The sequence below is a fragment of the Sarcophilus harrisii genome, chromosome 1 (genome assembly GCF_902635505.1).
Source record: "Sarcophilus harrisii chromosome 1, mSarHar1.11, whole genome shotgun sequence".
NCBI classification, from domain to species: Eukaryota; Metazoa; Chordata; class Mammalia; order Dasyuromorphia; family Dasyuridae; genus Sarcophilus; species Sarcophilus harrisii.
In genome coordinates, this window is record NC_045426.1 from 317063003 (window position 1) to 317088153 (window position 25151).

At 42.9% G+C, this 25151-nt stretch overlaps 2 protein-coding genes across 6 annotated transcripts in view; both read left to right on the forward strand.

Moving 5' to 3' along the window:
• FAM219A (family with sequence similarity 219 member A) overlaps positions 1-18996 on the forward strand; it is a 95458-nt gene extending 76462 nt beyond the window's left edge. The window contains exons 2-6 of one of the 2 annotated variants that reach the window (XM_031945435.1): positions 481-580; positions 10802-10904; positions 11388-11468; positions 15727-15781; positions 16331-18996. In XM_031945435.1, coding sequence (XP_031801295.1) covers positions 481-580; positions 10802-10904; positions 11388-11468; positions 15727-15781; positions 16331-16486 — 495 coding nt within the window. In that variant the 3' untranslated portion in view covers positions 16487-18996. Of the gene's footprint in view, positions 1-480; positions 581-10801; positions 10905-11387; positions 11469-15726; positions 15782-16327 lie in introns of both variants that reach the window. The other variant, XM_031945434.1, reaches the window with a different exon arrangement.
• Positions 18997-22186: 3190 nt separating this feature from the next.
• The window catches only part of C1H9orf24 (chromosome 1 C9orf24 homolog), a 51505-nt gene continuing 48540 nt past the window's right edge, over positions 22187-25151 (forward strand). Inside the window, exon 1 of one of the 4 annotated variants that reach the window (XM_012543037.2) lies at positions 22187-22482. In XM_012543037.2, coding sequence (XP_012398491.1) covers positions 22348-22482 — 135 coding nt within the window. In that variant the 5' untranslated portion in view covers positions 22187-22347. The remainder of the gene's footprint in view (positions 22483-25151) is intronic. The other 3 variants (XM_003761772.3, XM_012543036.2, XM_031945437.1) reach the window with 3 other exon arrangements.

Consider the following 25151-nt stretch of genomic DNA (forward strand, 5'->3'; position numbering starts at 1 on the left):
CCCCCAAACCCAGCTAATCAGGGTCTATATGTATGCTCAGGAAGAATAACCACTCCCTCTCTTTCCTTTCCATCCCACCCTTTTTCTCATACCCTATATTCACAATAAGAGAAAAATATAAATTAGGCATTTATATAATATTAATATGTTGATAATAAAATTAATATGTTAATAATAATAGGGAGATTTAGGTGGGCTGGAATAATTGAGTAAGGTTTAATAAGGAAGATGGGAATTGAGTTGGGCCTTGAAACATTTGTAGAACATAGTATGATTAATGGGGCCCAGATTGTCTCCTGCACTGAAGTTAGGAAAAAGGTTGGGGGGAGGGAAGTGGCATGTGGCAAGTGAGGAAGAGACATATCACAGTCTCCATCAAGCTTTCCCTCAAGGGATTCTGAGTCAGAAAGGGAAATCAGTGTATCAAAGTCCTTTCATTTAGCTCTTAGTGATTTCTTCCCAACTGTTTTCTCTCCCCAGGATCCAGCAGCTGCATCCATCTCAGATGGAGACTGTGATGCCCGAGAAGGCGAGACTGTAGCCATGAATTACAAACCATCCCCACTGCAAGTGAAATTGGGTGAGTTTTCTCTTATGACCCTGGCATATATGTTCCCATAGGCAATATTGCCAAAGATTTTTCTTATCGGGGAAAGATGGGCAACTCAGCACCAGAATCCTGGTATCTTGGGGTTGATCTATAAGAGATTACCTTGTTACCATTTCTCTCTTTTGTTATTAAGAGTCTTTCCTTCCCTTCTGGGGAGGATCAGTCTTCTAGGAGCAAAAGATGGATAAGGAAGGAGTTTGGGAATTCTGTTTTCTTTGAATAAAATGGCAAGTGTTTAGGCAGGAAATACAGTGGTATTCATTCTGTCTCCAAAATGATAAGGTAAGTAGAATTTAGGCAACCAGAAGTGAGGTAAGATGAAATGGAAACAAAGACAGAGAGAAAACAAATAGGAAGTCCTTCTCGAGAAGTAGTCTATCCTGTCTAGAATATATACTACAGATAGTCTCTATAGATAAAAATAAATTCCAAGTTATAGGACATAGTTATGACTAGAATATAGGCAATGTAAGAGTAAATCATGGGAATTTTAAGGCTAGGATAATAGAATTTAAAAACAAAAAGTACCTTGGAATTATGTTCTAGAGTTCCCTAATCTTACATATGAGGGAACCAAAGTTCAGAGGTCACACACCAGAAAATCGCAGAGCCAGGATTTGAAAGTCAGATTCTGTGACTCAGGTGAAGAGTCAGATCATAAAAAGCCTCAGATACCAGGAAAAGGAGGCTAGGGTTGATTCTCTAGTTACTGAAGAACCACTGAAGATTTCTGAGCAAAACTTTATTGTGATAGAATTTTTAGGAAGATGGACCTGATTATGTGAGACGGATTGTTTGGAGCACAGAGATATCCACAAGATGATCTTGAAAGCTTATCTCAGATACCACCTTGTACAGGAAGCCTCACCAGCTTCTCCACACTTATTTTTCTTCCTCAGATTATTTGATATTTACTTATTTGTGTACTATGGAATGTAAGCTCCTTGAGGACAAAGACTATTCTGTCTTTATATCCCCAGTATCCCATATAATGGCTTGCCCATATTAGACACTTGATGAATGTTTATGCTTAGATACGTACTAGCTGTATGACCCTGGACAAGTCACTTAACCCTGTTTGCCTCAGTCTCTTCATTTGTAAAATGAACTGGAGAAGGAAATGGCAAACCCCTCTAGAATCTTTGCCAAGAAAACCCCAAATGGGGTCATGAAGGGTCAGACTCAGCTGAAAATGACTAAACAATTAAAAATTTTTGAATTGGGGGGAAAAAAAGGCAGGAAGCTATTGCCAAATCTTTAGAATGGGGTTTTAAGGGTCTAGGCTAGGATCAATGCAGCTGAAATTAAAGGAAGGTGCTACATGGAAGGGAAATTGTGAAAGGTATATTTTCTCCTTGGGCATTTGCATCTTAGGGTTTTCTTGGCATCATAGTGCCCATAGTACCTGGGAGTAAAGAGAGAAGGGGTGATAGGGAAGGGAAAGTATGTGAGGTTCAGCCATCTCTGGGAGGAGGGACAGCTTGATATATTTCAAGGCATAAAGTACTTCATGGCTGAGGAGTGAGCTGCCCCCTCTCATCCTCATAACTACCCCTGCAGCAGAGAGAGAGATAGCTGTTCCAGCAGAGTATCAGTGCAGCACATTCAGTCCATGCTGGGCCTGTTAGTACCTCTGAGCCACATGCTTTAGGCTGATCTCTCTCTCTCTCTTTCTCTCTCTCCTCTCTCTGTCTTGTGTGTGTGTGTCTCTCTCTCCTCTGTCCCTGTCTCTCTCTGTCTCTCCCTCTCTCCTTTCTTTCTCTCTCTCTCTTCTTTCTCTCTCTCTCTCTGTCTCTGTCTCTCTCTCTTTTTGTCCTTCTCTGTCTCTCTCTCTTTTTGTCCTTCTCTGTCTCTCTCTCTTTTTGTCCTTCTCTGTCTCTCTCTCTTTTTGTCCTTCTCTGTCTCTCTCTCTCTCCTCTTTTCTTTTCTTCTCTCTCTCTCTCTCTTGTCTTTCTCTGTCTCTCTCCTCTTTTGTCTTTCCTCTCTCTCTCTCTCCTCTTGTCTTTCTCTGTCTCTCTCTCTCTCTCTCTCTCTCTCCTCTGTCTCTCTCTCCATCTCTTTCTCTCTCTTCTCTTTTCTCTCTTTCTGTCTCTCTCTCTTTTTCCTCTTCTTCTCTCTATCTCTGTGTGTTTTCTCTTTCCTTTCCTTCTCATCTTAACTAGGGTGTTGGACGAAATCTCAAATTCCCTTCTAGCCCTAAAATGCTAGGGACCAAAAAGACCAAAAATCCCTATTTTCTTTCTGCCTAACCCTTCAGGCTTCCTACTTTCCCACTCTGGAATGTTAGGCCCTATTCCTTTCCCATCCCTTCTTTATTGCTTTTAGCCCTTCGTCTGCCCCGCCCCCTCTCCAACCCCTATCCATCTGTGCTGCCAAGAGGAAGCTCCTGCAGTAAGAAATAGAATCTGGAGTCTGATGGGGGAGCCAAGCCCCTCGATCAATACCATTAGCATCTCCTTCTCTGCTCAGCTTCCTGCAGTGGCTTATCCCCCCCTCCGTCTGTCTCCCCCAACCCCTCCTTCTGTCCTGCTGCTCCTCGGCCTGGCTCCTCCAGCTGGGATTCATGCTAATTAGGTGAAGCAGCTGTTGTTTCTCTGCTGAAATTGGCAGGAAGGGGTGGGGCAAGGCAGTTGGTCAGAGTGGAGTTATATGGAGGAGCCCCTGGGGCTCTTCTCTGCTCTAGCCTCCTCTTACCTTGTTGGTTCCTGGCCTTTCTATGTGACAAAGGAGGATGGACTCCGGAGCCCTGGGGGAGAGTACTGAGCATGGGGTTCCCTGCCCTTGGTCACTCAGGCTCTGGTCCGTAAAAGATTAGAAGCATTGCCCCTCCCCCAGAATTCCTTGCTCTAGGAAGTCCTCCCCACCCAGGAGGAAGCCCCAAGGTACGCTGGAAAGCAGGTGACATCTGCTGGGATCTGTATTCTGATTCTGACTGACACTTGGCAGCCCTCAGCTTAGTCTGGGCAAGTCACTTCACATCTCTGGCCCTCAGTTTGTAAAATGAGAGGACTGACTGTACTTGACCTCTCAGGCTATGACCTCGTGGTGTCTGAGGAGCCCTTCACACAGCTGAGCCACTCTAAACCGTAGGGTGTGACCAGAGCTCCTTCTGCCTAGTAAGGGACTCCATCTACCTCCCCACCCCACCCCAAGTGCTCGTCTATTTCAGGAACCACTCCCTCTCAATACCTGCTTGTCTTACTATCTCTTTCTGGCCAGAAAATTTGGTGCCATAATGGATCGAGCCCTCAGCCTTGGACTTCCTTCATCACCATCAAGATCCTCAGAAGTCTTGAGGTGGGCCTTTCCTTTGACCACAGGGCTCTCTCCTTCCAGTTAACCTCTTATCTTTATTCCCTGGCTTAAGACGCTGTCTTCTTGACTTCCATTGAACCTCCTTGACATCTCAGCACATCCAGTCTCTAATGTCTCCTATCTCTCGAGCTGCCTGGAGCCAACAGACCTAGATTCCCTAATACAGACAACTTTTACTTTCTCTTCCCATTTTTCTCCCTGTCTACTACACACTGCAGACCACAAGAGTAGGATTTCCTAGAGTTTATCTGCAAGGGAAAGGAAAATAAACAAAAACAAGAATACACCAGGGCAGGCTAACTTGAAAACTGTATATAACTTTGAGAAAAAAAAAAAAAAAAGATCCTTAATCCCCAATTTGAAGTAACCTAAATTTCTAAACTGTCTTAACTACCTGAAATCCCCTGAAATAATTTAGTCCATCTTGATATTTTAATGGTCTGTGGCCTCCTAGCTCCCAGATAAGATTGGCATCTTTTACCTCAGAAAAAGCAATGCCAGTTTGGGAATTTTCCCACCTGGATGCATTGACTCAAGCATTTCCTCACATCCTACCCTCCTGGGATCACTGTTGTCCAAACAGGAAGCCCAATTACTAGGCAAATTTTTGTCACTCTTCCCATATTAATACAGTTTCCCTTAGCCAAACTACCCTCTCCTTTAAGGGAAAAATATTATTTGGGGCAAGTGAAAGGCAAATAGTGTTTCTATTACCTAAAAAAATCAGTTATATTACACAGGTCATAGGATTTAAGAGCTAAGAGATCAGAATAGGTCAACAATTTCATTTTATAAAGCACAAAGCTGGGCTCAGAGAAGTTAAAGAGAGTAATTGCCCCTGGTTACCGCCAAGAGTTCATAAAAGATAGTCCCTTTTCTTAATTGTTCCATTCTCAAGTAAACTGCTTCTTCAGAAGTATCTGTCCCTATTCTGAGTCTGCTTCTGCCTAAATATGACTCCTCCCAGAACGCCTGTTGCCAGTTTGTTTCATCTCCTGCTTTCCTCTAAACTGATTAATCTTGGCACAGAGACAACAGTTGCCAAGACCTCTACCCTTTCCCCTTGATCTGCCACTCCCAGGATTCCCTCTAAGGTTTCCTTGTGCCTCTTCCTCAGTGTCTCTCCAATATACTTCCTGTAAATAGCCTGCAGGTCAGCACCTGCTGAAAAGCTTTCTTCCTATTTCTAATCTTCCCTAATCTAGTGTCTAAGTGGAGAGACCCTCGCTAAGTCACTTAACTTCAGCCTCAATTTCCTCAAATGTAAAATGGAGATAATCACAGCATTTGCTTTTCAGGATCATTTGAGATATTTGTAAAGCATGTATGGTCCTTTCCCTGCCTACCTCTCCCCTCTCCCCACTCATGACTCCAATGATTTCCTAGGACTACAATATCCCTGTTCCTTCCTCTCAGTCTCCACACTTATTCAGAGTCCTCTCAAGTTCTCATAGCAAGGCAATAGGCCAGTCCTTTCTCTCCCTTTCCAGTGAATCCTCAGAACAGGACTCTACATCCTCCACAGAGCTGGCCACATTCAAAGACAGTGGTTGGGGAAAGGGGGAAAGGGGTGACCTTATACCAACCACCACTGACATCCCCAAAGGCAACCGAGTTACATGGGATTTCCTGGTATAGCTTTCTGGGAAGTAGCTGTGTCAAGCAGGGTCTCTAAGGCAAGTGGAAAAAGGAAGATATAGGGAAGAAATTATGGGGTGGGAACTTGAAAAAGATTAGCAGAGGAAAGAGCTCAGAAAACTGGTCAAGACAGATGCTTGGAGCTGAGAAGCAGAGGGAAGGAGACAGGAGCATCCAAAGGTTGCCATCAAGGTTGGGGATTCTCCAAATCAAGCCTGGCTGCTTCACTCTGGCCTCAGAAAAAGCCTAGGTAGAGAAAAGCCTTATGATTGGCAGAAATACCTTGTCTCTGGAGGGCTACCTTCCTGTTCTCCTGGAGAGTGGATTTGATGGGCTGACCCTAATATAAGCCCTGCTTCTCACAGAGAGGTTGTAGGGGGACTCTCAGATGTGAGTCAGAAATATCTCTGTAATATTCCTGTTAGTCAATCAGCAAGCACTTAAGTGTCAGGGACTGTACTAAACCCAGGGGATATTTAAAAAATTAAAAAATAAAATAAAACAATATTCCCTGATCTCAAGAAGTTTACATTCTAATTAATATATAGCCCTATGAGCTTATGCCATATTATGGCATTACCTCAGGATCTGGATTTGAGGCTTCAGGTTAGGCAAGAGTGATTGAGCCTCTGAGGAGGTGGGAGGGGAGGTTGAATTGTGGGTTTCTACATTGGAACTCCCCTGGCTGTGATTGCCATCTAGTGTTCCTGTTGGAGATTACAGCACAGCAACCTAAGCTGGCAGGGCCTCCCCCAGAATTTCCCACAATTGCCTGAGCCCAGAGCTCTTTCTTGGTTGTTAGGAGGGGCAAGGTCTGGCTGACCTTGGCAAAATCATAAAGGAATAAAGTCTGTCTTTGCCTTAGCTTTTCCTTTCTATGACTTGTCCACCTGTCTGGCAACTTACCCTTCCCAGTGGCTTTTCTGTCTTCTCTTCTTCCTCCTTCCTCACTTCCTTTCTTTCTCTCTCTCCATCTTTCTTCATCTCTCACCATCTCTCTATCTCACCATTTCTGTCTGTCTGTCTCTCTGTCTCTCTCTCTCTCTCCCTCCCTCCCCTCCCGTCCCCTTCTCCTCCTTTCTTCCCCCTGCTCTCCTACCAGGCACACATTGGAAAGAATATTGTTCTTGGAGTCAAGAAGAGCTGGCTTCCAATCTTTCCTGAGACATTAGCCATGTGACCCTGAGAAAAATCTCTTCACATCTCTCATTCTTACTCATCTGTAAAATTAGAGAATTGGACTCAATTGTCCTCTAAGATTCCTTCCGGTTCTAATTGTAATCCTATAAACACTACTGTCATAGAACTTGATTTGATATCAAGGTTTTATTCCTTAAAATAAATGCTAATCCCTATTTTCCTTTTCTTGTGAGATTTGGCACTTTAATTCTTATCTCTAACTATGCAAGCCTTTAGTCTCCTGCTATAAAAAGCAGGTCCTATATATTTATAGGACCTGCTTTCTATATTTTGGGGAAGAAGGGAAGGTCTTCCTTTGGCGTCTGAAATTCCAATTAACAGTGACTCCAGAGATGAAAGAATTCAGCACGTATCTGGGTTATGATGTATTGAACAGGTAGAGGAAAGAACAAATTGGGCCCTCACAGGAATGAAACAGGTATTTTTTGCATCCAGGAGAGTGAATTCAATCCAGTCCTTAACAGGACTGTTTTCTCTGGGTCTTCCCATATCTCTAAATGATAATAATTATGATTATGGGAATTAGCTATTATTATCAACAATAATAGTAGGAAGCATTTCCATAGCAGTTAAAGATTTTCAAAGCACTTTATATATGTTATCTATCACCTTTGATAATCAGAATAGCCTTGTGAAATAGAGTTTTTTTTCCATTTTACAGGTAAGGAAACTGAGGCTGAAAAAGGTCAAATAAAGTAGATAGAGTGCTGAACTTAGAGTTATAAAGGCCTGAGTTGGAGCTGGGCCATCTAGCTGCCAACAGTCATACCAAAGAAATGATTTATTTTTAAGATCTGTAAAGGATATTTAAAACCCCCAAATATCATGTTTTTTTAATCTGTTTAATTTAGAATTGAATTTCAAATACTTGAAGTTTCCATTTTCCTCCAAAGAAGACCAAATGTGGTAACTCTGACTTTGCTCATGAAATCATAAGATTTACAGCTGCAGGGGACCCTGGAGTCTGTCTAGTCTAGCTCTGCCGCTCATGACGGACTTAGGATGCAGATCCATCTCCCTCTCTCAGACACAGCAGCTGCTGTTCAGAGCATTTCCAGGAGTTAGGAGAAGAAGGAGGCCTTTGGGGACAGCCATTACCTTCCTGGATCAGAGCTGGTCTCACTCCAGCCATGAATAAGAAGGTTCAATTTCATTTCCATCAGCTTCCCGAAAAGCTGTCCCCCAAGAGTAGTGATTTGTTTCTGCAGCAGCCCAAGCTTCCTTCCCAGGAGACCATCTACAAATTCAGTTGGCAAGAAAATCTTTTTATTTGAGAACTGTTCATTAGACAGAAAAAATAGGTAGTCAACACCTGATGGAACCAGGTAGAAGATAAAATGAGAGAAGGGGGAATGTAATGTTCCCCTCACCCCACTGCTAGCACCTTCTAGGCTGGGCAGCTCCCCTATGCCATTGGGAGGGTGTATTCCCTACCCCTAAACTCACTACCATCATTGATAGGATCTTGGAAGCATCCCCAAAGTATTTTTACAGGCATGGTTGAGGCCCAAAATCATCTATTTGAACCTTCAGCACAAATCAACTAAGGGATTACTGGTTTCCTTCCCCTCCATTCTAAGATGCACACCATTACCATACTAAGTTTCTGACAGTCTAGCTTTCATTACATTACATTACATTCAAGAACCTGGAATGGCTCCCTGTTGCCTCCTGCATCATGTCTAAGCTAATTCAAGGCCCATCATAATCTAACCTCACTCCACCTCTCTAATCTTATTTCCTACCACTCATTCATTCTCCAGGCTGATCTTATCAATGTCCCCAACATTGTTCCATATGCATGAGTTTTATGTCCTCAATCTGATTATAAAAAACCCCCAAAGAACAAGGATTTTTATCGATCCTTTTCTGTCCTTTTTCTATCATAGCCCAACCAATTTTCTGAATGTGTAATTGTAAGTTTATTTGGGAGGGCGGGGTAGAAGAGGAAAAGGGCTGCAGCACAGAAAAGGGAAACAATTCATCATGATTAGCAAGACCTTGAGAGCAGAGGCATGGAAGAGGGGCAATCATCTGCCACCCCTTACATGTCAATAGGGTTGCCCACTCTCCCATACATTCTGCCACTCACCATACTGCTTGCCTGATAGGGTAAGACCATGGCAAAATGGTGATGTTTGCAATGGTTGGGTTTCCTTCCTTCAGAAAACCTTTTCCAACTAAGGCATTATTCTTCCATTCCTTTCCTCAAGACCTTATGCTCAATTGACTGATTAGTTAATCCTTACTAAGGCTCTGATGACTGATAATGATTTAAAGTTTGGCTCCTTTCTGTTAAGCTATATTAGGGAACTCAGATTCCATGGCATATAGTGGAGAAGAAATTTAGGTTTGGGAGATCTTTTCTGTATCTTTTTATCCTTACTCTATGGACAGCTACCTCCTTCCATATGTAGAGCCCCAATTTAGCCTGTGAAGCTATTCCACAGCATTCATAGATTTCCTTTTCAGTAAAGAGGATTACAAAGATATAAAAGGCAGGAAGAAAGATGAGAAACCTCCTTTCTTGAAGAACCTTTAGGAAAATCATTTAACCTTCTGGGGCCTCAGTTTCCTCATCTGTGAAATGAGATGGTTGGATATGACCTCATGGTCTGAATCCCTGATCCTCTGATTTTATATCCATCATGTACTTGGCTTCTAGAGGGCTCCTTTACCTTCTTCATTATTGGATTGCTGGTTTTCTTGTCCTGGTAGGGATGAGGTGAGAAAAGAGAGGAGATAATCTAAAGATACTCCCCCAAATCTCAAGAAGTAACTCGCAAAATGTAAAAAGATATCTGGTTAGTGCCAGTTGAATGACTAGGCAAAAAACTCCTGCAGGAAAGTCCCTGGAGACACTACTCCATCTTCCTTCCCTTTCATTTCACTCTATTTGGGCCATCTCCTCAGATCTTGGCCTATATCCCACATTCCCACATCCATTCAGAGGCAGAGAGACCCCAAGCTACACAGACTTTGCCTTTGGGGTGAGGTAATTGAGATTAAGGATCATCTCCCAGAGCATAAATCCCAGGGACCAGGGTAACACAGGTCAAAGTCTAAGTCTGATAGTTTATTTGTAAACAGAGTAGTCTTATCTGACTCCAAGTTCTAGAAACAAGACATCAAAAAAAAAAAAAAAAATCAGAAAAAAAGAAAAAGTTTTATCATAGGAAAAGCAGAGCAAGACTGGTAGAAATTCAGTGACTAAGATTGAACTAGGTAGAAACAAATTGGAATTAGGAGGAGAGAAGGCCTAAGATGGAGAACTGCCTTCAGCAGCTGGACAGAGGCCTCCAAGCCTCAAGAGATTTTAAGATTCTGGAGAACAATATGGAACTATGTCCAAAGGGCTATCAAACTATGCATAGCCTTTGATCCAACAGTGACTCTACTGGGCCTTTATCTCAAAGATATCATAAAAGATTTTTTAAAATCTGGCTTTACTGAGTTGAATGCAGCTTAGTTGGAGCCAAGTTATTTCTCCTTTTTAGACCCCACTTTTCTCATGTGTCAAAATGATAGGCTTGAACTAGATGGTCCCTAAGGTCCTTCCTAGCTCTTTTGTTCTATTTATGAGTATATCAGAAGCCATCAAAAAAGGGTAAATTGATTCTTGCTAGCTTAGAAGGAAAATACTTCTGTGCTTAGAGTGATCCAGGTTGTCACTACAATTTACATGAAGGCAGAATTGCTAACCAGTTGGCAGACGAAAACAGAGAGTTGAACGCCAAAGAGAGCTGGGAAACTCAGGAGTAGGGGATGAAGATGGCAGGTTGGAGAAAGGGGTTTAGTAGAGGTTCTTAGGGTTTCAATCAGGCTCTATAACTCAGCTGATTTAGGAAAGCAGATGGTGTGAGTTTCCTTTTCAGTAGACAACCTGGTGTTAAAGACCCTTCAGAATGGGAGAGAAGGACAAGAAAAGCAGCTCCCTTCCCTCATCAGTGTAGGCTGTCATTTTCTACCTGTTGTTGGGAATCAGGATGCCTTGAGGCCACCAGTCTCATCCTCATAATAATGATGTTCCTTCTGCAGAGAAACAGCGAGAGCTTGCTCGAAAAGGTTCCTTGAAAAATGGCAACATGGGCAGTCCAGTCAACCAGCAGCCCAAGAAGAATAATGTGATGGCCCGAACAAGGTAGAGGCTTTTTTCTTTTCAGTACCCACCTCTGTCATTGAGATCACCTTAATTGACAGAGTTTCCTTTGCATCATTATTCTTTTAGAATAGAGGTCTGAGTTCTGATGAAAAGGATAGCAAGCAGGCAATGGTCCTGAGAGGGGTTTGGGGACAGTGAGTCCTCCTGGGTTCAGGCTTAGCCAGACAGTCAGATCTTGTGTTGACTTCACTGAGAAACAAAGCTATCTGTCCTTGATTTGTGTCCCACCCACCCTCCTTGTTAACCTGACACAAGGCCTTCCCTTGGTACCTTTGCTCCTGTTGTATTCAAGGGTACCTGGCACAGACCACTATGTCCAGGCTTTAATATATCAGTTATTCCCTTTGGAATGAAAAGGAAAGCTTAGGCCTCCCTAGCATAATGCCCAGAACAGACAGGCAAAAAAGGGAAAGGGCCTGCCATGATCAGCTAAACATGACCCCTCTGTTCTGTTCTATGCAGGCTGGTTGTTCCTAACAAGGGATACTCTTCACTTGATCAGAGTCCAGACGAGAAGCCATTGGTGGCCCTTGACACTGACAGGTATGGAATCGCGGGACAGAGGATGGACCTGAACCCAAAATAAATAAAGTACGGTGTGTGTGTGTGTGTGTGTGTGTGAAAGAGAGAGAGAGAGAGAGAAAGAGAGAGAATGACAGAGAGAGAGAGAGAATGAGAGAGAGAGAGAGAAAGAGAGAGAGAAAGAGAGAGAATGACAGAGAGAGAGAGAGAGAGAGAGAGAGAGAATATGACAGAGAGAGAATGACAGAGAGAGAGAGAGAGACAGAGAGAGAGAGACAGAGAGAGAGAAAGCTCTAGATGGGAAGGAATCAGCTCTTTCAGCTATCCAGAACCAACTTTCTAATCTTCCCTGATTGTGGACCTACCTTGATCCTGGGATTTCAGAAAATTTTTATTAAGTGCTTATGCTTTTAGGCATTGGGGAATCAACATGTCCCCCGAGCCACTGTTATACTCCTACTCTGCAGTCACCTTGGTCCCAAAAGCTTCCTTTGGAGCCAGGCCTCCTGGATAAGAAAGGTGCTTTCTTACCTAGCTTCTAAAAATATCTTCTTGGGTATTAAGTCATTTACTGTTGACCTTGCTTACCTCTGCTCTTTCTGGAGATTTCTGGCTTCAAGCCTTGGAATTCCTACCATTACTCATAATTTCCTTCATAAGGAAAGCACTATCTAGTCCCAGGATTTTTCCCCTGGGCTTCAGGCCACCATGTACTAACCTTGTAATCACTTCCCTTTATTCTCCCAGAATAGGATTCAGGGCCAGACAGTATTACCTTCATCTCACTATGATGAGAGAAGCCATCTGCTTGTAGCTATCACCCTTGGGGAGGAAGGATGGTGACAGTAACAGAAGAAGGGCTCTGGACCTCCTGTCAATCAGGGAAAATGCAAGATCCAACTCTATATAAACCTGAATGGAAGAACAGCCAAAATCAAATACAGACTAGAATTGTTGTTTTGTTATTCACTTCATCTGAAGCATGTCACCAATGGTTATTCAGGCTATTTCTGCTTGTCTCTGAAGCAAAGTTGTTTGTCTGCCCCTGCATGCCACTACACTAAATGAAGGGGATTGGACTAAATGGCTTCTTGTAGGATTGCAAGTCTCAAATGAGATCCTATATGTAAAGCACTCTGTGAATGACAGCTGTTTTTATTGGACAACAGAAATGATTGACAGAACCTAAGCTCCAAAGCTTCATGCTTTCCAGGTTCAAGCTATTTCCTTCTTCCTTACTTTTCCACTTTTCCCTCTCTGACACATAACTCAGTGACTACTTCTTATCCCCAAGGAAAAGGCATGTCCTTCTTGTCATACAATGTTAAAACTGAACACTCTGTTGCCTAAAACCTGATTTTCTAAAAGTTTCTATTAAATTTGACACAATGGTAGCAACACTACCCTATTATTTGAAAATTAGAAAGGAGTAGGGCACAAATAGGAGTAGGGCACACTCAAACAAATCTAAATAGATTCCTATTTAGAAATCATATAATCTAATCACCTAACTTCATGATATTTCCCTAGAATCCTATGAGTACAGTTTTACAATAGCAAAGTATTTTACATTAACATTAATAAGAGTAAATGATTTCAAGCAGTAGTAAGAGAACCTGCTCATGAGTCACATTGTCACTTTTTTAAAAAAATTAATATTTTATTTTTTCCAGTTTCATGTAAAAACAATTCTAACATTCATGTTTTAAAATTTTGAAAATTTTAAATTTCTCTCTTCCTCTCCCTCCCTCATTGAGAAAGCAGACAATTTTTTATGTTATACATGTTTAATTATTTTTATATTAAATCCAATATACGTATACATATTTATACACATTATCTTGCTACACAAGAAAACTTGGATCAAGAAGGAAAAAAGAAACCTGAGGGAAAAAAAAACAAAATACAAGCAAACAACAACAGAAAAAGTGAAAATGCTAATACATGTTTAATTATACAAAACATTTATATATTTGTGATGACCGTGCTAGCACCCAGGACCCAGCCGGAGTCAGGATAAGCAAAAGTCCTTAGTCTTTATTCTTGGTCTTTAGATACAAGATTGAACAGGATGGAAGCAGAATCTCCCCAACCACCTTCTCCCTTCTCTATAGCTAAAGTGACTCTGGCTAGTCTTACTCCACCCCTTAGTCCTTCCTACAATCCTCTGTATACACCAATCATTGAGCCAGCACAGGATAGTGGGAAGGGCCATTTTCCAAGCATATGCCCATAGAGTATTGTCCAATCTGTCCTGACCTCAGTGTATCAACTCAAGAGTTTCAGCCATCTACATATGTTAGTGATACTGTGAAAGAAAAGACAAAAACGATACACACAAAAAGTAAAAATTAGTATGCTATGACCTGCATTCAGAGTCTTGATCAGTTCTTTTTCTGGAGGTAGATGGCATTTTTTATCATTAATTCCCTTGGACTTATTTTGGATTTTCATATTGCTGAGAATAGCTAAGTAATTCACATTCAGTTAATCATTATACAGTATTGCTGTTACTGTGTACAGTGTTCTGATTCTGCTTCATTTTTATCAGTTCATATAAGACTTGCCAGTTTTTTTCTGAAACTATCATGTTCATCATTTCTTATAACACCATAGTTTTCCATCATAATTATATACCATGATTGTTCTTTATGGTCTTTTGGACATAATTCCAAATTGGATAGTTGGATCACCTCATAACTCCACCAGCTGTACATTAGTGTCCTAGGTTTTCCCATATCCCCTCCAATATTTATCATTTTTCTTTTCTGTCATATTCACATTGTCCTTTGAGAAGCAACACTGAAGGCATTCACTCTTCATAAATGCTTTCTTTTTCATTCATTCATTCATTCACCCGACAACAAGGGATGAAGGAGAAATGGGTACCAGGTGCTTTTCTTTCCTATATCTCTAATATTTGTATATCTTTGGGCATGTCATCACCTCTCTTGGTACCTTATCTTTCTATCTGTAAAAAGAAACAGTAAATGTAGGACAGAATTTGCCCTATCTATTCTTAGAATGACCTAGGTGGATTAACTTGGAAGATTTCCCCCACTGGAACCTCTGGGCAACTTGAAGGAAATTCCCAGAGCTCAGTTTCCATGTAAGAAAACTGTGGAAAGGAAGATCTTGCCTAGAAAACTAGAAACGAGTAGGGCACAAAGGACATTAAGATGGAGAGGCAGGCAACCATGGTAATGTTAGTACTATTATGTTAAATTGAATAGAAACAGGTTTTGGTTTTGTTCTATTTTCTTAATTCAAATCCTGATTTGTTTGTTTTTTACCTAAGCTTTGCTTAATATTTTTTCCAATTACATATCAAAATTGTTTTCAGCATTCAACTTTGTAAGATTCTGAGCTAAAATTCCAGACTCAAAATCTTGTAAAAATTAATGCTAAAAATTGTCTTGACTTGTAACTGGAGAGAAAATAAAATTCTGTTTAAAAAAACAAAAATAAGAAAAAAGGAAACTTAGATTAACACCAATAAAGGGAAGGAGATTGGAAAAGGGAGTAAAAAAAAAAACAAAATATTGAGTCCTATTTGGAGAGTATAATTGAATAGACTAACAAAATGAGTTTAGAGACAGTACTGAGACATTGGTTTAATGGGGGTGTAAGGAAAAAGGGAGGCCAGATGGCTTGATTTTCTTACCTACCTCCCATCCTCTTCCCAAATCCCCCCCCCACCCCACTGTCACCCTACCCCCTGGGCCTCAAGAAAAAGGATTATTCATAAGATCACAGATAGGATTTAAGGGTTTCAATTTGGAGGGGATATTTGGGATTTTCCAAACCAACTCCTTTTACAGATGAGGAAACTGAGGCCTAGATAGGAAAATGGAAAACTACAGAGGTCAGTGTGTTATAGTTAAAAGGACACTGAATTTGGAGAGAGGTGACTGGCTTCAGACTCTGGTTCTGCTACTTACTATCTCTCTTCGCTTCTCTAGACCTCTGTAAAATGAAGCTGTATTTGTTTCTTTCCAGCTCTGAATCTGAACTGAGACTTGACATTTTCAGACTTCAAAACCAGTATTCTTCTCATTAAATAATCCATCTTCTCTAAAACTATTCCTATTGAAGGGGGAGGTAGGCTTTGGCAGTGAGAACCCAAATGAATTGCAGGGACCACCCATTAAATAGTGGAAAACCATCTGAAGTCCTGGTTCAGGAACGTTTAATCCTCACACCTCCCCCAAAGAAGTGAGACTGAGGACCCAGGCTCTCAAATCGCCAGTGACCTTTTCCTTCTTATCTTTGTTGACAGTGATGATGACTTTGACATGTCCAGATATTCCTCCTCGGGCTATTCCTCAGCAGAGGTGAGTCATGGGAGCATCTGGAGGTTTTCATTACAAAGACTTGTACCTGGCCCTGGCTGTCAGCCCTGCAATGGTCTGAGAAACCAGAAAGGAGGATTGTTCATCAGGGGAAAGGGTTGGGATACCAAGTACTGCATCTGTTCCTTAGGGCTAAAAATAGTGGATTAGAGACTGAGAAACAGGATTACAACCTAGGAGGTCTGTGATGGAGTGTCTGAGACATAGGAGTGGGACCAAGATGTAGGAATAGAATATGTGAAATAGGATCCTAGTCCAAAAGATAGGAGTAGAATCTTAAAGGATAGGACTGTGGAAATGGGGGTGAGGGGAAGTGGGTAAAAGATAAGAGAGTATTTAGGAAATTGAAGCAGAACTTGGAAAGAAGAGGCTGAGGTCTCAGAGATAGGGATGGGACCTAGGAAATTGGAAATGGGTTTTATATGTGGAAAATGGAGCCTAGGGGTTTCCAGGGCTAGCTAGGACTAAGCCGCCTTGCCCCTCACCATGATTTACACCAGGTTTGACCTCCCTCCCCTTTGCCTACAGCAGATCAACCAAGACTTGAACATCCAGCTGCTGAAGGATGGTTACCGGTTAGATGAGATCCCTGATGACGAGGACCTCGATCTCATCCCTCCCAAATCTGTGAACCCCACCTGCATGTGCTGCCAGGCCACTTCCTCTACTGCCTGCCACATCCAGTAACGGCCAGCACAGGCCGGGAAGGGGCAGAGGGGGGAGGCGGCACATCTGGTGTCCATTCCCACCCTAGTTCCCATTCTGGGCCCTGATTCTGGCCTTAGCCACTGGCCAACTTCTTAACAGCCATTGCTTCCTCCTATGGTAGGACGTGTACCTCTGTGTTCATGAAGCCGGGAGAAACCAAAATGAGATTTCATGGGGGGTTGGGGGGAGGGGGGAGGGTGGTAGGGACTCTTTGTTCATTGATTTGTTTAAAGGGGACTCAGCCAGCTTCTCCTTCTCCCCAGAACCACCACACCTCCATTGTCTTCCCAACCCTAACTGTCTCCGATAGACAGACTGGCCAAAAGTCTGGGGAGAGCGGGAGGGGGAGACAGAGGAGAGATACCAGGGGTGAGTGAGGCCTATAGGGGGACTGAAAAGGGAAGCAGCCTGGAGCTCTGACCTCCAGAGGGCTGGGGCTAAGTCAGTCTGTTTCATTCAAAAGAGAGCTCTCCCAGATTCTCCTCAGGCCAAACCGTGATCCAGTGTGATTTCCCAGGATGCTCAGGCTCAAAGCCTTCTCCCAGGGGTCCTTGGAGATTGCACTGTGATGATCTACTACAGAAATATAACACCTGGCATCTGAAGGACATCCCAGAGACTCCTGGAATGGCTCAAGAAGGCCAGCTCCAGAGCTTCTCAGTCTACTCTGGCCTGACTTGCCCTGGCTCAGCCTCATGATGTGAATGATGAGAACTTGTTATCTTTCCTGGCCCTGGCTTGTCCTACTCCTGCCTTCTGACCTACACACTGATTTTTAGATTTTTTTTTTTAATGTTTAGTCTCCATCTTTCCTTCCTTTCTGGTCCATCCAACTCTGGCACAGTTTCTTGGTTTCATTTCCCATCATTTTTCTAGGAGATATGAGAATAAAGGGGAGACATCCCATCTCTACAACCTGGGGAACAGCTTCCTCTCTTGCTCTCATCCTGTCTCTTTCTTTTCCCCTTTCTGTGACCATCTGTCTGGATTTTCCTCTTCCTCTTTCTGATAAGGAGGGAAAAGGGAGCAGCAGTACACATGGGATCAAGACCAAGTGGAAGTGAAGATGAAGTCTTGTCTACCTGTTTCTGTTGGTGCCCTTGCGGGTTAGTGGGTGGTGAATAGAGAGTATTCCCTCTGGCCCAGCCTCTCCCGACTTCTTCCCACATCTCTGCCCCCGAGCCTCTCTGGGGAGCCAGAAGCAGGGAAGGACAGGGAGTTACTGTCAGCCCCCTTCTCTGGTCTGTGGTTAGCTAGAGTTGGGCCTCCCCGGGCCTCCCTGCTTTGCTTGCCTGAGCTTCCACCTTTCCCTACAGTCTAGGATATCCGTTGAGTCTGCAGTCCCAGGACTATCTCTCCACCTGCTCCCCCCTCCCCACACAACTAGCTTCCTTCCCGATGTCACTCATGCACGGGCTGCATTCGCTGCTTGGGAAGTCACCACCTTTGTCCACGTCCTCCCCTTCATGAGGCTTAGAGGTGGTTACATAGAATAGGCATCTTCAGGGAAGTGTGTGTGTGTGTGTGTGTGTGTGTGTGTGTGTGTGTACTCTTGTATGTGTGTGTCTGTTAGTTTATGTCCTTGGGCATAGCAGTAGTATGTGTCTGTGTGTATCAGGTTGTGTGTGCAGAGTATGTTCATGCACATTTGTTCTACTGCTAGTGTTGCTGTTTGGCTTAGAAGGGTCAGAATGGGAGGAAGACTTCTCACAGCACTATGAAGAGCAAAAATCTCCCGGACCCCTTTTCCTGAGAGTCCTGATACTGAGTGTGCCCCACTTAGGAGGGAAGGAGAGAACATGATCCCAACTGCCAAAGGATGCTCTTAATGTCAGGATGGGCAGTGATCTCAAAGGGTGATCCATGTACAAGGGAAACTGTTTCCTTGCTGGCACTTACCTAGCTCTCTAAAGCTCTGCATTTGGTAAAACAGAAACCATTTGGGGTGGAAGGGAGATCCAGAGGATCTCTGCCTCTAGAATAGGAAGGTGCAAGAACCCCCAGAGGTGAAAAAAGTAGGATCAAAGTGGACCAGTCCAAGCAAAGTTTAGGTCTCCTCTGTCCCAACCTGGGATAGGCCAGCTTTGAAAAGTTGATTTGTGCAACAGTGAACGTCCTCAGGATCCTCCATGGGCATATCCCAGCAAGGTCATTCTCTTCCTGCCTCCCCTCTAGCCTATCTTTGTGTGCCAGCCTCCTCCTTGTGTGGGATTGGGGGTCTGGAGTCCAGATTATAGACTAGCCCCAGATTTCTCAAGCCTAGTTACCCAAAGGAAGAGACTCACCCTGTCCTGTCCTCCTCAGTCTTTCATTTGGTCCCCCATACAGGTGTAGTCACTCATTTGTGAACCAGCACCCCCCTTACATAGGTACATACACACATATGTGTGTGTATATGCACAGGTTTGTATATGTCTGCACATGTGTTTGTAGATGTGTGTACATACACACAATCACACTTAGTATCCAAGCACCACTTAATGTCCTTGGAGAAGCCAGGGGTTGCCCTGAGAAGGTGAAGAGTCACAACTACTGTTTGCTGGCTCCTCAGGAACACCCACATGGCCTGTAATTGGGCAGCTCTCATCCACCTTCAGGGACCACCCCCATCTAGCGTAAGACACAGGTTGTCCAGAGGAGTGGCGTCTGTGGGAAGTGAGGGACCCAACTACAAGCAGGTCTGCATATCACTGGGGCAGAAACAAAACTGACCCTGAGGCTCCCGTCCAACTGTGTGCCGGGTTTATCCCTGTCCTCCATTCATGTGCAAGAAATCTTCTGACCCCAGGAACAGCCGTCTCCCCCGACCCTAAGCCCTGTGCTACCTTGTTTCAACTACCAAAACTTGCGCTTTTCCCCTAGCCCCTTCTCTACAGTCAGGCCCCATGAGCCCACTTGTCTCCATGTCAGGTGGCCCCTGTAACTTCACTTTGACTAGAAACTGGGCCATCACCAAAGTCAGTCTGGCTTAGTCTCTTAGAATGGAAACCGGATGCCTGTGTTCTGATGTGGGTTTGACTGATGAGCTTTGTACTTGCCCTCCCTGGGTCCTGTAGGATAAAAAGAAGGAGTCGAGGAAATGAGTTTTTGTGGAGGTGGTGGTGGTACCTTATCTCACTACTCTACTGAGAGCCAAGGTACTCTTCCTCTCTGTCTGGCCCAGGGCTGGGGGAGAAAGGAAGGGGATGGGCAGGGGTGGGGGTGGGGGGGGGAAAGAGCCTTCCAGACTTCTTCATGGGGTTTGGAAATATCAGGCTTTCTGTTTAACTCCCCCCCTCTCTCCCAGATATGACCCTTCCTGCAGTCACGGCCCCCTTCATCCCTCTGACCCTGCCCATGTAGGTACTTGCCTTAACCTTGCTGGTCCCCAGCCTTGCCCCTGGCCCTCAACCCAGTCCTCATGACTGTGGGTTCTCTTCCTTTGGAGTGTCAGTTACTCTGCATTAATTTATTTTAAAGGTGTGTTTTTTGGAGACATGAGACATGTATAATATTTTTTTAACATTTCCATCGCAGTATTTATCATTGTTCCTGGTTGTGTGTCGTGTAACACAATTAATGATATTAAAAAGCATAATATGAACAAGCCTGCCCCGTTGGCTCCCTGGTTCATTGGTGAGGGGTGGGAGTGGGGGAAGCTGGCAAAATATGGATGGTTCGCTGGATACCTGGTTCTAGATTCTTGTGGCTCAGGGCTAGACCTCAGTCTTGCAAGGATCCTTGAGTATCCTTGGCCAGCCACCAACACCCATAACTTCAATCCAGCTTCACATTGAGGGAGGTAGAAGGGAAGAAGAAGCCACTTTTAGAATGTGTCAGGTACTACGCCATCCTCACAACTCCTCTGAGATGTAGGTATTATTATCCCCATTTCACAGGAGAGGAAACTAGGACAGAGGGTAAGCTATTTGCCCAGGATCATACAGCTTGTCAACATGTAAGGCTGGATTTCAACTCAGGTCTTCATGACACCAGCCCAATGATGTATCCACTGCACCACCCAGCTGCCTCTAGAAGGAGCCAGCCTTTTTTTTTTTTTTTAAATGTTTTTTTCCCTTTTTATTTACAAGACATATGCATAGGTAATTTTTCAACATTGACCTTCACAAAGTCTTTTGTTCCAAATATTCCCCTCCTTCCCCCCACCACCTCCCCTAGATGGCAGGTAGTCCAATACATGTTAAATATGTTAAAATATATGTTAAATCCAGTATGTGTATACATATTTATAGTTATTTTTCTGAACAAGAAAAAATCAGATCAAGAAGGAAGAAAAAACAGAAAGAAAACAAAATGTAAACAAACAACAACAGAAAGAGTGAAAATTCTATGCTGTGGTCCACACTCAGTCCCCATAATCCTCTCTCTGAGTGTAGATGGCTCTCTTCATCACATTCATCTCATTGAATCATCTCATTGTTAAAGAGAATCACAGAATTGATGTCTTGTTGTTGCCATGTATAATCTCCTGGTTCTGCTCATTTCACTTAACATCACTCATATAACTCTCTCCAGGCCTCTCTGAAATCATCCTGCTGGTCGTTCCTTACAGAACAATAATATTCCACAATATTCATATACCATAATTTATTCAGCCATTCTCCAACTGATGGGCATCCACTCAGTTTCCAGTTTCTAGCCACCACAAAGAGGGCTGCCACAAACATTTGTGCACATGTGGTCCCTTTCCAGGAGCTAGCCTTTTTAAGTCAATGTACATTTATTAACCATCTTCAATACAGAATTAGTGAGAGGGGAGGAGGGGTTAAGGGCTAAATATCTGATTTCATGGTATAAAAAACCTTCAATAAGAAAACATACTCTACCAATATAGATAAGCAAAATTTTTACATCTTTATTTGGTCTTAAAGAGGTACATCTGCCCAGCATCCTAAAGCGGGATCATAGTCTTTAGAACTGAAAGAGACTTGATCCAAATTGATCTGGCTCTAAGACAGGCCCTCTGATCATCATCACATCAGCCCAGCCCCTCATTTCTCCTCCCCTTCATTTTCCTAGAAAATTGCCCCACCAGCAGTCAGGAAAGCTCTTCAAGGACCCACTTCTAGATGATCCCAATGGTCCCCACAAAGGGAAAGCTTCCTAAAGTTCAGGAAGCTCCCTACCTTTCTGGGATCCCTACTGGGTCCAGGTTCAGGCTTTGTCCTTCAGAAGCTGAAGAACAAGTATACCCCTCTAACCTCTCTGTGCATCTTAGAGCTACAGCTCTGTCATTTAATTGTATTCCTCTTCCAGAAAATGGGGAGAGGGGAAAAGCAGACCAGTGGTCTTAGATGAAATGCCAGGTCTCTTCACCTTTGAGACCTGGAGTCTTCATGAAGGAGCAGAGGGAACAGAGGAAGATTGAGGAGAGGGGAGAGAGATGTCGATCTAGAGACAGTGATAGGACAGTGAACCCTAGAGCTGAGAACACCTTAGTTCAAAGCCTGTCAGATACCAGCCCTGTGACTTCAGGCAAGTCAGTTATCCTTCCAGCCTCAGTTTCTCCATCTAAAACTGAAATGATGGGACTCCATCGTCCCTAAGGTCCCTTGCAGCTCCAATCTATGACCTCCTGGGACACATCTGTTAACCCTAATGAGGAAAGAGGGAGCTGCTCTGCAATGATGTCACAATAGATAATTCTGGGATCAGTGGGTTGCAGGGTGGGGGATGGGGGCAGGTAGGGGTTTGGGTGGCGGGCAAGCTGGAAATGGATCACAGCAGCCCAGCAACACCTCTAGGCAAGTGGTGCAGGATCCTTGGGAACAGGGTGCTTCCAGATGCTCAGCCAGAGTTTCTGGAAGTTCTGCCCACTAAGGTGATGTCTAGATTCCACCATGTTCCTCTTTGCTCATAAGACCAAGACTCCTTTAAGTACCTATGCTGACTCCTATAGACACCCAGCTACCATCAAGCAAGATTATAAGGACCCACCGCTGTGGGCTTGGGAAGAGAACAAGTTTATAACCAAGGTGAGTAGATGAATAAAAGGTGTGGGGAGCGGAGGATGGAAAGGAGAGATGGTGAAATCTCACAAGAGCCATTTGGTTAAGGGTGTGATGGTAGAAGTGGGTATTTGTGACTCCCATATATCTGTGTATGTGTATGTGTCAGCGACTGGGCATGGGATACAAAATTTGCTGCTTGTGTAACACTGTGATTGTCTCTGGAATTGGAGGGTAAGACTCAATATTCTCTGAGGTCTCTTTCAACTCCAAGGATCTATGGTTCTATAATGTATATTGTGTGTGTGTGTGTGTGTGTGTGTGGTCATGGATGCATGTTTGTGTGTTTTGGGGTAAAAGTGTGCATATTTGGGGAAGACCTTTCTGTGTATGAAATCAATCACCCACTCAGGTTTGAGAAAAATGGGACCTCACCTGGAAAATCAGCAGCAGGGTGGGTGGGGGGGGAGGCTATTCGAGGCAACCCAGCTGAGGAGGTAGCACAAGGTACCCATGAGATTTCAATTTGTCCATCTCTGACCCGTAGGGATAAAATTGTCTCTCTGGAATTAGATCAAAGGGCAGAGATTTAGAACTGTCCCTTTCCTTATCTCTCTTTAATATTGTGCTGCATCACATTTTCAAATGACATCTTTGATTTAAATTGATCCTGCAGGTTAATCCAGAAGGAATTATCTCTACTTAGAATGAAAGTAGAAAGTAGAATGAAATTGAGGAGTAAAATGATTTTTCCCATGGTTACATAGAATAGTGGAAAATAGATTAGATTAGATTAGAAACCAGGTATCTTCTCATCTCCATTTCCCCCACACACTGCCGCTGGGTAATGACTCCAGAAGGGTTCAGGGTGGGAAGCTGCAGTGTGTACTCTGAAATCAGAGGTACAGATTTCTCTCCTCACACAGGAATCATTCCAAAGACTGAGTCACCACCAAATCACCACCATAATTTCTGAGATAGGTGTCTCTGTTATCCGGATCAATAAAGGGCAAATGAGACTTGGATCAGAGACTGATTTTGTCTTTGTTCTCCAACAAAACTGCCGTCCTTGTTCTACCTGGCTGAGATGGCTATTAGTTTTGAGCATATGGACATAGAAATACTAGCCTGGGATTCAACCCTGGTCATGGATAATCCACAAAGTGAATTATCAAGTATATCAAGTTACAATGTAATTATAATTAAAAAGTTAAAAAATAAAAAAATTAAATTAAAATTAAAAAAGAAAAAAAAAAAAGAAAATCACATATTTTTAAAAAAAAAAAGTTACAATGTAATTACAGAATTCTGGTTATCTGTCTATCACTCCATCCAGAAGGCCCATATTGTAGACAAACAACTAGTTTGTAAACAAGTTACATATTTCTTTCCTACTGCTTTCTTAGGAGGATCAATTTGTCAATGTCCCTGATGGTCATGGGTCAAGGCTACCCATCACCCAAATAAAGCAGATCATGCTCCTCTCCTTTTTTTTTTTTTATTTTGTGCTTTCTCATTCCAGCAATTCTTCATTCCCTGCTGTTAAATTCTTTGCAATATTTACCTTCATTCCCTTTTGTTCTATCCCTGAGGGAAGAGAAGTCATGCATGAACTATAAAATGACAAGTTTGAAAGGATTAACTGAATCTACAACTTGTCTAGAAGTTTCTGAAACTTGATAAGGAAACTCAGGATACAAAGAGGGCAGATAGAAGGCACCAAGAAGGGAACTACTGGCCCAGTAGAGGCCTGGTTCAAAGATCAAGGAGCATCAGTGTAGGAGGATTTCCCATCTTCCTGACAGAGAAGTGACAGAATGGAAAAAAAAAACAAGCCTTCTCTCTGGGAGCCCCCTCTGAGAATGAGAGATGATTAGCCAATAGAAGAGGCAATGTGATAAGAGGGAAAGGGCCTTAGAGCCCTAAATCCTGTGTGGGAGTCCTAGCTCTTTCATTTCCCACCTTTGCTATCTTGGGTGTCTCTGGACTTGTTTCTTCCTGTCAGATGGGGAATGGTGGGAATTGAAAGGGTAAGAAGGGAACTTCAACTCTAATATCGTCAGTTCTTTTTACTTGATTTGTTTGTTAATAAAGGAAGATGGAATGGGGTTGGGGAGGAGGGAACAGTATTGGACAATGATACTCATATTTTTAAAAGTATATTAAAAACTAAAATAAAATGAGAGGTTTAGATGAGATCAGTGATTTCCAACTTTTTCAAATATGAGAACTCCCGTTGAATAGAAGCACAAAAAATTCACGTTTACATATGATAAGAGTTGAATTTTAATACCTTTTGAATGAGAAAAATACATAATGATAAAAAGCTAGTATGAATTCCATAACACTTTCTAAGTGAATGCATATTAGTCACAAAAGCATCTACCTACATTTGAAAATAGCACATGTTACATGATATTAATGTATAGAAGTTATTTTTTCTTGTTCTTAGATTTGCATATACATTCAAAGACTTTTTACAACAACTGAAGGGCTCATGATCCGTCAGTCAGGACCCATCAGAGAAACTGAGAGTAATAAAATCATAGGTCCTGCCAGCTATGGATCCTGTGTTCCTATGCTTGTACTTAAGTACCCATTTTACAAAGACCATTAGACTTAACCTTAACCCTTAAAATGGTCTAGCCCTGCCTTCATGGAGCTCCTAATTAGATAAAGAGATAAGATTCTAAATA